Source organism: Scyliorhinus canicula, chromosome 2 (genome assembly GCF_902713615.1).
Source record: "Scyliorhinus canicula chromosome 2, sScyCan1.1, whole genome shotgun sequence".
NCBI lineage: Eukaryota > Metazoa > Chordata > Chondrichthyes > Carcharhiniformes > Scyliorhinidae > Scyliorhinus > Scyliorhinus canicula.
In genome coordinates, this window is record NC_052147.1 from 176,482,900 (window position 1) to 176,498,438 (window position 15,539).

Here is a 15,539-nt window from a genome sequence, read left to right on the forward strand (position 1 = left end):
TATCTCCTGCTAGGCCCATTCATCTAACAATGTGATGGTGGCCTCCTACCGCTGTAATATATCTCCCCACCAATTGGCAGAATCTGCCTCCTTGGCCCCAGCTTGCTGAAAGAAACTTCTGACCACATTTGAGAGCACCTCAGCACATTGGTGCCCTTTTTCTCATTCTGCAGCCTGAGTGGCACTTACCTTAACTGCCTATTTTGGACAGGAATTCAGAAAATTCTATGTTTAAATGAAACCTAAATGGAAATTGTTTGCTTTACCATAATATGATGGGTATTAAAATTGAACCCTACAAGATTTGACACTAAAATAAAACAAGTAATGAGGATTGATATTTTCCAGCCCAGTAATACCAAGCTGAGAGTTTGGAGGCTGGTAATGTGGTGGAAGAAGGTGTCAAGATGGGAGCCTGAGGTTTTCCCACTGAGCAACCAATTGAGTCACTTAAGTGCCTAATTAAGGGCTACTTCCCACTTAAATCAGCATTTTACCAACATTGGGAGGGTTCATCATCGCCTGGGGAGACTACCAGGTAAATCCTGGTAGCTGCTCAGTAGGTTCTGTCATAATATACACCCAGGTATATGATGGAGTGCAGACAGGCAGTGATTGACACACAGGATGACCAGTGAGCACACAGAACACAGCAGCCAATCACCAGACAGGACACGACCACTATAAAGACAAAGGGCACCAGTTTTCCCGCTTTCTCGGGATCCAGCCTCTGAGACAGTCAGAGCTCATGAACAGCAGCTAGTACAAACACCACGTGGTAGTCAGTTAGTCTGGTTAGGTTAGCCTCAGGTCTCCAGTCAAGTCAGCATAGTGTAAACCCACAGTTAAGCATGCATTATAGTTAGTTGTTCAATAAAATCGTGTTGCATCTCTTCAAGTGTTGGAAGCCTGTCTCTACATTGCATCAAATGCAGTCCACATCGACCCAGCTTACCCAACACATCGGGTTCCTTTGGGGATCGCTCAATCATGGCCACTCCAGTGCACAGTGTGACACTGGCTGCCTCTGTGGCTAAGGTGCTACTGCTGCAATATAGCCCCACTGATTAGCAGGTCCGGTCTGTATGACAGACAGCTGTCTACTTGTGGAAATAAACATCTAATTTTCTATTTTATGTTTAAATATTTTATTAAGGCATTTATATAAACAACAAACACACAAATAAGAACAAAAGCAAACTTGTACAGCATAATAAATAACCAACACCTACATCCCCCTGCCTTCCCCCCACTTCCCTCTGCTGGCACCTCAATTCTGCTTAAATAAATCGATGAATGGCCTCCACCTCCGGGTAAACCCATCAACCAACCCTCTCAAGACAAACTTAATCTTTCCCAAACTCAGGAATTCCACCAGGTCACTCACAACACCCCACATTCGGTGGCTCCGAGTCCCTCCACCCAAGCAGTGTAGAGGAGCTGATAGACTGGGAGGGAACCCAGTTAGAAGATGTTAAGTGGATTTCCAACCCCACGTGCTCTAAGCGCCATTGGCAGTGGCTCTATCGCCAAGGCAAACAGCAACAAGGACAGCGGGCACCTCTGCCTTGTACCACCATGCAACCTGAAGAATCTCGAGCTCACCCTGTTTGTCTGCAAGCTCGCTACCAGCGCCTTATACAGCAACTGGACCCAATCCACAAACCCTTGCCCAAACCCAAACTGTCCCAACAGCTCCACAGATATTCCCACTCCACCCGGTCAAAAGTATTCTCTGCATCCATTGCCACTGCCACCTCCACCTTCTGCCCCACCGGGAGAAGCATAATCACATTAAGCAACCTCCTTACATTTATGATAACTGCCTCCCCTTCACAATTCCGGTTTGATCCTCACCTATCACTCCCAGGACACAGTTCTCGATTCGCAAGGCCAGAACCTTCGCCAGCCGCTTCAACATTTAGCAGCAATATCAGATGGTAGGACCCACACTGCTCCAGATTCTTATCTATCTTTAGTATCAGGGAAATAGACGCCTGTGACAGTGTTGGGGGGAGTTCCCCCCCTCTTCCTTGTTACATGCCCTCACCAACTGAGACGCCAAATCCCCCCCAAACCTCCCATAAAACTCCACGAGGAACCCATTTGTGCCCGGGAATATCCCTGCCTGCATTGCCCCCATACTCTGCATCACCTCCGTCAACCCAATAGGGAGCCCCAGCCCCTCCACCAGGTCCTCATCCATCTTGGGAAACTCCAAGCTATCCAGAAATCGCTGCACCCCCCCCCCCCCCCCTCCCCCCCGTAACTCCACTCGGTGTGTCGCATCGCGTGATCTGAAATGACAATCGTCGACCACCCCAAATCACCCACCTCCGCCAGCAATGCCTTTTTTGTTTGGATGGGGATCCAGACTGTGGTCTGTTGATTGGCTGATTTTGACAAAAAGATGCACCCTGGTCCTTCCCCCTGCTAATGCGGGACCGACTCCTGTTTTCTGCCCTGCTGATGCGACTCCTGGATTCTCCGCACCCCGACGCTGAAATTGCATCCCGCGCCAGAGTGCAGAACCTAGTTTTGCGCATAGAATCGGGACCGGCGTCGGTTCCTTGATTTTCCAGCCCCTGAAAAGCGGGAAGTACGCCGCACCGCTTATCATCCAGAGGCCCGCCCCGCTATTCTCCACCCCGACCGGCCATTCGGGCAGTCGCCATTGTCAAGGGCGGGTCGATTGGAGGGCAGGGGCGCCTTATACGGGACCTGGGTATTTTCGGGCACACGGTCTGGGTCAGGCGTGCGGCCGATCAGGGGTACTATTTAGGAGATCCAGCTCCGAGGTCTGAGTCCGCCATGGAGCATGGCGTGGCCGCTAAAGCTGCGAGATTCACGATGGGTCCCTGCTAGCCCCCTGCAGGGCAATGAGTAAGGGGCCTTTTGACCCCAGATTTTCTGGCGTGAAAGGCCACAGTTTTTACGATGGCATGGGGACATAGTCCCTGAAATGGAGTATCCAGCCCCTGAACTTTGAACTAAATTCAACCCTTTATCTCTACTGACGTAAATTCGTAACTCAAATCTTTGAAAGAAAAGGAGATGTGTAATTGGGATGTACAATTTATTAATATGCTTAATATCCTACAATATCCTCTTGCCCATCATATATTAGAATTTTTGACTAATAATTTACAATTTAAGGTGCCAATGATGTCACATGAGAAGCACAAAATGTACATTAATACCAGTTGATTTCTGTCAGTAAGATGAATGAAATGCTGTACAACAAATAGAGAAAACTGAAGCAATTAACATTTCTTTTTGTTACCATTAAAATAAGATATGGCAAGATTGCTACTTCAATTTTTAAAAGTAGAAGACATTCCCACATATTATTTCATTGCATGTATATTTTGATGTTTATGATTGATTTTCTAAATGGAGCCAGCTATATTAAATAAAATGTTACTTCTCCAGGATACGCATGTTCTAGCTGTGGTAGCCATAGAAAAAATGATTGAGAAACTAAAAAAGTCAAATGCTCTGCTGGATTTGATCCTAAAAGGACTTAATAATTATTTGGAAAAGAAGCGTCTGTTCTTCCCACGATTTTTCTTCCTGTCTAATGATGAGTTGCTGGAGATCCTTTCAGAGACCAAAGATCCTACCAGGTATGATGTTTTTGATGCATAATCAACTTAAAACTTTGTGTTGTTATAAGGCTTTAGATAGTTATTCCTGTATAAGCTCTCAAAAGATTGCATGCTACTGAAAAAAATCTTTCAACCGGAATCTCTTTAGTTGATGAACATTTCTGAGATCAGCTACATAACAAATTGTGTGATGTTTCTGAAAAAAGTTATTATTTTTTCTTTTTTTTAAATAAATTTAGAGTACCCAATTCATTTATTCCAATTAAGGGGCAATTTAGTGTGGCCAATCCACCTACCCTCCACATCTCTGGGTTGTGGGGGCAAAACCCACACAAACACGGGGAGAATGTGCAAACTCCACATGGACAGTGACCCAGAGCCAGGATCGAAACTGGGACCTCGGCGCCTTGAGGCAGCAATGCTAACCACTGCGCAATGCTGCCCATTGAAAAAAGTTAATCTAAATTAAATACCTAGGGTCCAGATATTGGGCTTTGGGCTTTATTTTCTTGGAGCTTGTCAGACAAGTATTGGGTTATATTAAGCCAATGCTGGTGTCACATTGGCCCTCAGCAAATGGGCCCAAGGTCATGTCCTGGATTGAGTTGAGTCTTGGGTCCTAGGTTAGGCTGGGGAAGGGGATGCAGACTGGATTGGGTCAGATTAGGTCAGAATTTTGTAACACAGGATTGAGAGAAAAGATTGGGGTCAACGCTCCTACATTCATGTCTAAATAGAAGCTTTGGATAGTCAGAAGCTTTTTCTCAGGGTGAAAAAGTTAATTACTAGGGGGCATAGTTTAAAGGTACGAGTCAGGTTTTTTACACAGACGGTGGTGGGAGCCTGGAACACACTGCTGGGAGAGGTAGGGAAGCAGATACAATAGTAACTTTTAAGAGGCGTATTGACAAATACATGAATATTATGGGAATAGAGCGATATGGTCCCCAGAAAGGTAGGTTTTTTAAGTTCAGATGGATAGCATGGTTGGTGCAGGCTTGAAAGGGCCTGTTCCTGTGCTGTAATTTTCTTTGTTTTTTGTTCTAAATCATTTATATAAACCACAAACAACAAGGGCCCAACACTGATGCATGTGGGACCCCACTGGGCAGAGACTTCCCATCAGAAAAAGTCCTCTCGACCATCACAATATGCTTCTTGCCACCCAGCCAATATTTTATCCACTTTTCCAAATTTCCTTGGATCCGATGGGCTCTTGCGGTGCGGTAGGGCTCTGGGGTTGTGGGAGGGGGGGGGGCGATCTGGCCCTTGGGGGGTGCCCCGGCCCACCGATCAGCGGGCGGGCCTGTGCCGTGGGGCATTTATTTTCTTCCGCCTTCGCCATAGTCTTCACAATGGTGGAGGCGGAAGTGACCCCCTCCCCTACGCATGCACGGGGATGACGTCAGCAGTCGCTGACGCTCTGGCGCATGCGTGGACTTCCGCCGGCCGGTGAAGTCCCTTTGGCCCCGGGTGGCGTGGCGCCAAAGGCTGTCTACGCCAGCCGGCGGAGCGCCAACCACTCCGGCGCGGGCCTAGCCCCTCAATGTTAGGGCTTGGCCCCTAAAAGTGCCGAGACTTCCGCACCTTTGGGGCGGCCCGACGCCGGAGTGGTTCACGTCACTCCATCACACCGGGACCCCCCGCCCTGCCGGGTAGGGGAGAATCCCGGCCCACATTGGGTCTCTCTCTCTCTCTCTCTCTCTTTTGGATGATCTGTGGCCAGGGCAGGAGTATCAGATTAGCTCAGATGGTTAGTGTAGTTACGCATAGTTACTGTCGTTAGATCTTGTTAACCTTATCACTGATATCAATGTTAAAGTAAAGAACTCACACAATTATTGTTATAGTTACTCAATAAACCTTTTGTTACTACTGGACGAGTTTGAGTCTTCATCGAGATTCAGAAGACCTCATCAGTAACCAAGGTTTGAGTAACACATATTACACTCCGTACTATATCAAAACACACAAAGAAATGTAATCAAAGATTATACAGGAGCGTAATAAAAGACCCAAACCGTCCCCCTCACGAGTGAACACCAACACAAAGTATTAATTTAAAACCCTACCTACGTTCTCCGGCTCGATATACAAATGATCACTGTGGCCCTTAATAGACCCTCCTCTTTCCCTAGTTATCCTTTTACCCCTAATGCACTTGTAAAATAACTTAGGATTTTCCTTTATTTTACCTGCCACTATCCTTTCATGTCCCTTTTTTTGCGCTCCTCTTTTCCTTTCTAAGTTCCCTTTTTTTCATCCTATATGTCTCTCGTGCTTCTGCTGTTTTGAGCCCTTGATACCTGCCATAAGCCTCCCATTTTCTCCTTATCCAGTGCTATCCAGGGTTCATTGAAATTTTTGGTCACACCTTTTCTCTTGATTGGAACTTGTTGGCCCTGTACTCTCCCCATTTCTTTCTTGAATGTGTCCCATTGTTTTGTCACAGATTTACCTAAAAGTGTCTGCTCCTAGTCCACTCTGGCCAAATCATATCTAATCTTATTAAGCGGCACGGTAGCACAGTGGTTAGCACTGTGGCTTCACAGCGCCAGGGTCCCAGGTTCGATTCCCGGCTGGGTCACTATCTGTGTGGAGTCTGCACGTTCCCCCGTGACTACGTGGTTTTCCTCCGGGTGCTCCGGTTTTCTTCTGCAAGTCTTGAAAGACGTGCTTGTTGAATAATTTGAACATTCTGAATTCTCCCTCTGTGTACCCGAACAGGCGCTTGAATGTGGTGACTAGGGGCTTTTCACAGTAACTTCATTGCAGCGTTAATGTAAGCCTACTTGTGACAATAAAGAATATTATTATTAAATCTTTTGACAATAAAGATTATTATTATAAAATCGGCCTACCCTCAGTTTAGAGCATGATCTCAGGTCCATCCTTCTCCTCCTCCATAAAAATCTTGAATCTAACAGAGTTATGATCACTGTCTGCAAAATGCTTCCTTCACTGATACTTCAACTACTTGCCTGACTTGTTTACCGAAGATTAATTCCAGGACTGCCTCCTCTCTTGTAGGACCTTCTACCTACTGGCTGAAAAGGTCCTCCTGGATACGTTTCAAGAATTCCGCTCCCTCTAAATCATTTACACTACGGCTATCTCAGTTAATAGTGAGAATTGAGATCCTCCACTATCACTAGCCTAATACTTTTACACTTTTCTTAAATTTGCCTAGTATCTGTTCTTCAATTTCTCTTGAACCGTTAGGGGACCTTTAGAACACTCCCACTAATGTGATTGCTCCTTTTTAGACCATAAGATATAGGAGCAGAATTGGGCCAATTGGCCCATTGAGTCTGCTCCGCCATTCGCTCAGGGCTGATATTTTCTCATCCCCATTCTCCTGCCTTCGCCCTATAACCCCTGATTCACTTATCAAACAAGAACCTATCTATCTTTGTCTTAAAGACACTCAGTGATTTGGTCTCCACAGCCTTCAGCGGCAAAGAATTCCACAGATTCACCACACTCTGGCTGAAGAAATTCCTCCTCATCTCTGTTTTTAAGGATCGTCCCTTTCGTCTTTGATGGTGTCCTCTGGTTCTAGTTTTTGGTTTTTAAGCTCTACCCATACGACTTCAGTTGAGGAGCCTTCTAAGATGTCATCCCTCCTTACTGCTGTAATTGATTTCCTGATCAAAATTGCGACACCTCCTTCTATTGCCTGCTTACCTATCTCCTCTGAAGATTCTGTATCATGGAATATTGAGCTGCCAATCTTGCCCCCCTCTCAATCATGTCTCAGTGACATCAATAACATCATACCCCTATGTTTTAATTTGTGCCCTCAATTCACCTGCCTTGTTGGACTCCTTGCATTAAAATAAAAACTGTCTAATCTTACCAAACACCCTTGTGACTTAACTGGTCTAGACATTCTATGCTTTCCTGTCTCACTTGCTGTCTCTTCCAATTTTTCTTGTTTGCGAGATGATTCTGTGGATGCCACCTGTAGTGATTAAACCAATTGTAGTGAGCTGGGCTCAAGCAGCAGTTATCTTCCTTATGTGTGTACTCAAGGAGCCTAACACGTGCTACAGGCCACCAGTATGGTGAGCAGCCTTCTGTCCGGAAAATTGCATACACATCCTGTCTGCCAGTGATTTAGTAGGACAAGCAACCTCCTGAAGAAAACTGCCATATGGTCGCATTTGTGGCTCACACAGGAAGCGATTTTTAGAATGGTATTGCTAGCAAAGAACCTATCAATTGACAATCTATACATACTGGATCAATCATTCCATAGATTTTCTGAAAAATCTGCTTAATGAAGAAAGTAGGTAGAAACTGAAAAGTAATATATTTTAATAGCGGTCACTGAAGTTGTTAAGCGATGCATTTTAAACTGTAAAAATGTTGACCCTTGCTACAGAGTACAGCCTCACTTGAAGAAGTGCTTTGAGGGCATTGCAAAAGTTGAATTTACTGATATCTTGGAAATAACCCATATGAAGAGCAGTGAAGATGAGATAGTGGAACTTATTGACGTAATTTCCACTGCAAAAGCTAGAGGTCAAGTGGAAAAGTGGCTGCTAGAACTTGAATCAGCCATGATCAAATCCATTCACAAGGTAATGCTTGTTTTTTTATTTATGTCTGTATTCATTAATCAATTTTGAGGCAAAAATAATTATTTCTCAGTATGGTTAGGATTGTTTTTATTTTTAAAAAGTATTATTTTTCTTTCATGCCTCGGCAAACAAATATAATTCTGTAGTATTTGGAAGGATGTTATAAACAATTTCACCAAGTTAGCCATGATTAATATCTGATACATAGTTTTAATCTACCCAATCCACGGCATTTGTAAGGGGTCCTTTTTATTCCTTCTTGTTTATTCCCTGTCTATTCCCTTGTCTCCCCCTTTCTTTCATTTTGCCATTTCATTTTTGATCCATGGATGATTTATGACATATGTCTTTAAGGCTGCCTGACATTTTAATTCAAGAAAGCATTGTCTGTGCCTTTAATTCAAATGGAAGGATTCAGAAAGCTGGGCTGATTTAAATTGTGGACAGGAACTAATGAGAGAGATTAGCTGGGACTCTTTTTCATTGATTTGGCTGGTGGCCAATGAATGAGCCCAGAAGGCTGTGCTCTGCCCGGCAACAGGTGGTGATTGGACATTAATCTCCCGTGTTACATGTGTCCGACTGTTTAACACTCTGCACCGATTCTCCGGCCCGCGATGGGCCGAAGTCCCGCCGCTGGGAGGCCTCTCCCGCCGCCGAGGTTTGAACCACCTCTGGTGGCGGTGGGATTGGCGGCGTGAGCGGGCCCCCGGGGTCCTGGGGGAGGGTCGCGGGGCAATCGGACCCCATGGCGGCCAGGCCCGCGATCGGGGCTCACCGATCGCTGGGCGGGCCAGTGCCATGGGGGCACTCTTTTTCTTCCGCCATGGCGGAGGCAGAAGAGAATCCCCCACCGGCGCATGCACGAACCGGCGAAGGCCTTTCGGCCAGCCCCGGTGCCGGGCGGCGAGCCTGAAAGGCCGCTGGTGCCGGTTTTGCCGCCAGTCGGCGTGGTGCCAACCTTTGGGGATGCCCGACGCCGGAGAGGTTGGCGCCACTCCCCTACGCCAGGACCCCCCGCCCCGCCGGGTAGGGGAGAATGCCGCCCCTGAAAAGGGAGGGTACACTTGTGTAAGCCTTTGGATACTTTGCATCTGTTGACAGCTGATTAAGAAACAAGATAGTTAGAATGGGGTATGATGTATAGGAAGTGAAATGTCTGGAATATGAAGTGAGGAGGAATTTTAACGAGAGTTGCCGATCCTCCTGTTGGTGTCATCTGAGGAGAGGATGTTAGCATTCTGTGTGAAGGCAGCAAAAGAAGAAATTAATTTGGAATAAAAATATGGCGTGGCACAGTGGCACTTGTGATTGGTTGTAAAATATATGGTGGATTGTATGTAATTGTTAGGGGAAAGAAAGGGGCAATAGGAAAAGAGTGCAGAGAGTACTTACTCGTGCTCTTATGAAGTAATTGAACCAATTCTTACATTGAACCTAAATCCTGAAGGTGACATTTCTATTCCTGAGCATTAAAGATCACCTTTTTTTTCAATGCCCCTAGTTTATTTGCCCTGGCTATCTTCCTTTACTTCCTGGGAAAGAATTGTTCCTGCCCTGCCCTGATCTCCTCCTCCTGGACATAGTTCTTCTAATGATCCTTCTTCAAGCAAAGGCAATCAAGGACCTTGGATTTGTAGCTCTAGCTCCAGGTTACAGCAGTATTCAATATTCTTCACTTTCATCACTACATTCATGCTGCGTACAAATGTACATTTAAAAATGAAGCTGGAGTCAAAATTTCCCAGTCCTCACATTGTACATTGTCACGTAGTCCTGCCTGACTGACTCTTTCTCTTGGGTTAAGTTCTCCTGATAATGGCTCGGGTTATGTGTGCTCATATTCTGACATCACTGTTGGAAATGATTTTTTTAAAATTTAGAGTAGCCAATCAATTTTTTTTCCCATTAAGGGGCAATTTACTATGGCCAGTCCACCTACCCTGCACATCTTTGGGTTGTGGAGGCGAAACCCATGCAAACACTGGAGAATATGCAAACTCCACACGGATAGTGATCCAGGGCCGGGATTGAACCTGGGACTTCAGCGCCGTGAGGCAGCAGTGCTAACCACTGTGCCACCATGTTGCCCAATCACTGTCAGAAATAATGGGCATAGTACATTAGGTTAGATTAGTTTTGGAGAAGAACAAGGAGGAATCCAGTATAAAAATATTTAACTGTTGGAAGGTCAATTTCAGAGAATTGAGAAGAGATGTGACTTAGGGAATTAGAGTCAAAAATTGGCAGGCTAAAATGTAATGTAACGATGGGTGGCCTTAATGGAGAGATGAGTGGGGTACTGTCCTGACTATATGTACTCCATTACTTACTAAATTTTCAGTAATTTATTTCCTCATTACAAAGGCCCAAATCTTCTGGGGTGTGGGAATCACCGTTGGATTGCCGCTCCGTTCCTCCTTTTCTGCACCACGCTGGAGCTCCACATTCCTGGCTAGGTGTTTAATCCCAGGTTCTTCAGAAGTGCAGAGCATATTTTCAGCACATTAGCACAGTGGTTAGCACTGTTGCTTCACAGCACCAGGGTACCAGGTTTGGTTCACGGCTTGGGTCACTGGTTGTGCAGAGTCTGCACGTTCTGCCCGTGTGTGTGTGGGTTTCCTCCGAGTGCCCCGGTTTCCTCCCACAGTCCAAAGATGTGCAGGTTAGGTGGATTGGCCAGTCTGAATTCTCCCTCAGTGTACCCGAACAGGCGCCTAGGGGCTTTTCACAGTAACTTCATTGCAGTGTTAATGGAAGCCTACTTGTGACAATAATAAAGATTATTATTATTTATAAAGATTATTATCATTGTGGGAAGACAAAATGAGCCCCTTTTTACAGCACTAGCTGCTGTCTTTTTGCTAAATGTTCACAGACACACGGAAAAGCTGGAACGTTTACGCAGCTTTCAGTGTGTTAGTGTATGTATCTGAGTGAGTGAGTAAATGTGTCAGTGTATAAGGGAGCAGGATGGATGAAGTGGTTGGTAGAAGGTAGGTATGATGTAGGGAGGCAGGTGTGTATCGTGGCAGGTGGGTAAGTTAGTGAGGGCAGGTCAATTTAGGCTGAGGTGGAGTGAGGGGGTTCAGAGGGGAAGTTGGGTGGTGGGGTCAGGTCAGGTTGGATCAGAGGAATTGGGGTCAGGTCAGGAAAACCTGGGGAGTCAGGTGGTGAGGTTGGGTCAGGTCAAGTCGGTTGTGCAGTCAAGGGAGTAGTCACGGGATCGAGGGGGAAATCAGGTTGGGGTCAGTGTGAGTAATTGGGTGTCAGTTGTATAGTTACCCAGGAGTTAGATCAGGATTTTTCTGTACGACATTTCCTGAGGATCTATTCAGGGAAGTAATTCCAAAGTCTCTGACTCTTAACTCAGACTTTTTTGGAGGGTCCCGTGTTGCAGGGGAATTATCCATTGGAGGTTCAAACTTCCCAGATGATTCCTATGGAGTCAGTGTGTTAGGACTTTTGAGGGACCCAACGCTTATCTCGGTGAGTGCATCCGGTCTCCGACAATTCCGAAACTGGAAGACCTGGCCAAAGTTTAAACCTAGATGTTGGGTAGGGCTGGTTTTCAGGCACTAACATAGTGGCTTTCAGATGATGTATGACGTAACTAACAGACCCAAAGTTTGGCCTCTGGCTTCATTTGCATTATCTGATGAACGACCAGCAGTTATTGTCTCTCCACAGACAGCGTGCCCATTTTATATCAGTTAATTTTAGGTCGCTTTCCCAAGGCAATAACTTGCATCTGCTTCTCATATTGAAATCAAATTTTGCAGTGTGGCCCTAAAGTAAGCACAATAACCGGCATTTACACATGTAAACGGCTTAACACCAGGTATACTTGAAAAATGGTCGTTATTGTGTCAGGTGTCTTTCATACACAGAATATTAGCAACAAATTTGATCCTCTATGGACTCGTCTTACACCTGCAAATGAAGTATTAAGGCCCAATTTTTCCCAAGAGCAACAAAACCTACAACAAAAGTAAAACCTTATTATCTGTAGCTTCCTGGCTTATCCCCTTCCCCTTTCTGAAGTAGTTCATCCAGCCAATGTGATACAACACTGTGATACAACATTGGAATGCTGCACAGTGAATACAAAGTGTTATGATTACTCCTCTATGATTTATGCATTAAAGTAATTACTGTATTGACTCAACATCGTTCTTTGTATCTACAACAACAGACAACCAAAAACTGCATTAAAAATCATACTAACAAGAGCACTTCAAATTAATATTAACTGCAAAAAAAGCTTTTTTTTAAAAAAAATTTGTTTTGTACTTAATGCAAAGGTTATTGGCCAAGCGATTGAAGCTTATCCAAAGACTACACGTATAGATTGGGTGAGAAACTGGCCCGGTCAGACAGTGTTGTGTGTGTCTCAGATGTTTTGGACACAAACGGTTCAAGAATCTATTAAAACAGGTCTGCAGGTAAGCAGAAGTGGAATAATGGTGAGAAAATAATCTACTTTGAAAATTAAAATGGTTTTCTGTAAATACTTACGTTTTTAAAGCTGGCATTGACTATAAAAGAGATAAATGGTCAGAAATTTTAAATCTTTGGATTTTAATTTAGTCTGTTTGAATTTTATCATTGAAAGTAAAGTAAGTCGGCAAAACACTATTTTAAATACCTAGATCGATCCCAGCCGGGACTTGCCCCACTCTCTGGACCCACAGGGTACCCCCCACCCCCACAAATAATCATGCCCCACCCAAGGTATTCCCCACTTGACCTGAAACATACAGAGGATTCCCCTCCCACCTGACCCAACCTGGTTAGATTCCCCCCACACTGATGTGACCCAACCCAAACCCTCATCTGACCCCATTCTTCCGACCTGAATCAACCTTGGTGAATCAGAACCACCCCGACCCAACTGCACTCGCCTTCCCCAACCCGACCGATGGCCATCCACCACCCCTTTGACATCCGGCACATCCACCCTCCAAATCTCATCCATTTATCTTGACACTTATCTTCTCCCTGGCCTGTCATTTACAGTGGGACCTTTAAACTTATCTGCTTTACAGCAGAAAGTGTTGTAAAAATGGGGCAATGTCCTCCATCACTCGGATTCTTTTAGACTTTGACTCTGGGCCTTCATGACTGCTGCGCTGCCTGGGTCTTGTTCAGCCCATGTCAGGAAAGTCAGGCGAGGCAGGCGCTGAAGAGATTTGACATAGCCAAGTGGGTTTGGAGTGGCAATCCAATGTGACTTGCCACTTTGACAAAGTTATGGCCCTGTCTCATCTCTAAGCACTCCAAGTTCTGACAAATTGTCACTGACCTGTTGAGAGACTAAATGTTGACGACGGCACCGAAGTTCATTCACGTTCCCATTGGGGCAACAGTTCCGGAACAATTCAGGACATCCTAATGGGCCAGCACTCTGTCCATGTGAATCTAGAGAAATTCCCATTCCCACCGGCATTGGATTCGCTGGGACTGGAATTGGCACTAGAGAACTTAGCGACCTTGAGCTGCTTATAAGTACTCCACTCCCCAGACACCGTCATTCCAGATAAGAGGATGGCTCCACAGAGATCTGCTCCAAGGTTCATGGAGGGTGAGCTGGAGAGAATGCTGGATGCGGTGGAGGAGAGGAGGGACACCCTTTTCCCCAAGGTGTGCAGGATGCTACAGCTGCGGACGTAAACTGGGATTGGGCGGAGGTGGCAGAGGCGACGCGCGCTGTTGGCCTCACTAGGTGGAATGGCTTGCAGCGTCGCAAAAAGATGAATAATTCCCTCCACCCTCCCCATCCCGCCACCCCCAGAGGCCAATCAAAATCCATTTCACTCATATTCAATCCTGCACCAAACCCCAACACATGCCACTTTGTATGTATCCTTTGTTTGGGGTTGGCTCTGCTGTTCACCTGCTTCTCCTGCTGTGGGCCATCGCTTCTGGTGAGTGCACTGAGTGCCAGCACCTGTTGTGCCACTGATTGCGCTTGGTCATGCCCATCCATTGATGGGTCAGCTTGGGTCTGGCCTGGATGGGCTCCCAAATGACCAGAGGCTAGGTGGACATTTACAGGACACAGTGAGCAGTCAGCAGAGTGAGAAGCCAAGGGCCCGTAACTTGTACCAAATAGTGCATTTACTGCAACAATGATGTTTGTGCCAGGCCACCCCAATCATGAGGGGGACACACACAAAGCTGTCACCAAATCACTTCTTGCCACTCCTCCTGGCATTGGCAGCCACTCCCCAGCAAATGGTACAATTTTTAACAGTATTTAAAACTTTGCTAACCTTCTCTCCCTCAGCTGCCATGGCACCCAGGCCCCACTTGTAAATACCTATAGTAAACCGTGCTGGATAACTTCCACCAGAGAGGGGTGGAGAATCGCGGAGGTCCTGAGCGTACCGCGTCCAATCCGTGAATTAAATACAAATAAATTTAAATGCCGGTTTTGCATGCTGCCGCCGCCGCCATGGGGCATAAACCTCGCTATTGTCAACAACGAGGGACCGGAGAATGGTGTTCGGTTCGGCGCCGGATGCGAATATCAATTTTGTCCGTACACCCGATTCTCCGCCCGATTGCAATTCACATTTCCAGTGTTGAGGAGTGGAGGATTTAGCCCGTTAACCCTGTTTCCCTCGACAATACTGCTGCCAGACCCGCTGAATATTACCATAATTTTATACCTTACTTCAAAGTTCCAGCATCCACGTAGCTTTCCTTTTACAATGGACTTGTTTATTTTACTCATTCATCGATAATGGCAGAAAAATAATTGTTTGCTGTGTATAATTTAAACTGTGTTTGATCCTGATGGCATACAGTTAAATTGCTTACTCCATTTATTTCTTAGATCCTGGAGCAGTTTCTGGATCTGAATAATAGCCAGATTGATGACATTGTTGCCTTAGTACGTGGAAAACTATCCAAGCAGAATCGTGTTACTCTTGGGGCATTGGTTGTGTTAGACGTTCATGCCAGAGATGTCTTGGCAGTTCTGGTGAAGAAAAAAATCACTGACGAAAATGACTTTGAATGGCTGAGCCAGCTGAGATACTACTGGGAGGTAAATGAATAGTGATAACGCCCTGAGTTTGTTAAACTGCCTGGAAGAACATTTTTTTATTAGATTAATTCATTAACTTTGTCATTCTATTGCTGAAGAATTGAAATTTATGTATGAAAAAGCATTAGATAAATTTTTGGTCATCAGCTCAAATAACACAAAACCAAAACTAGTTGTTTGCCTCACTTTTATTTTATTTTTTTTAAATAATTTTTATTGAAAGAGTTTTTCCATACAGACATTTACCCCTACTAATTTTTAAATTATTTACAACACAATCCCTCTAGGCAA

General features: G+C 45.3%; 1 protein-coding gene across 2 annotated transcripts in view; it reads left to right on the forward strand.

The window, feature by feature from the left end:
* The window catches only part of dnah7 (dynein, axonemal, heavy chain 7), a 498,762-nt gene that overhangs the window by 156,704 nt on the left and 326,519 nt on the right, over positions 1-15,539 (forward strand). For both annotated transcript variants that reach the window (XR_005459743.1, XM_038789116.1), the window contains exons 19-22: positions 3,433-3,626; positions 7,996-8,194; positions 12,499-12,639; positions 15,036-15,248. Coding sequence is in view for 1 of the 2 variants with exons in the window: in XM_038789116.1 (XP_038645044.1) it covers positions 3,433-3,626; positions 7,996-8,194; positions 12,499-12,639; positions 15,036-15,248 (747 nt within the window). In the remaining variant the exon portion in view is untranslated. The remainder of the gene's footprint in view (positions 1-3,432; positions 3,627-7,995; positions 8,195-12,498; positions 12,640-15,035; positions 15,249-15,539) is intronic.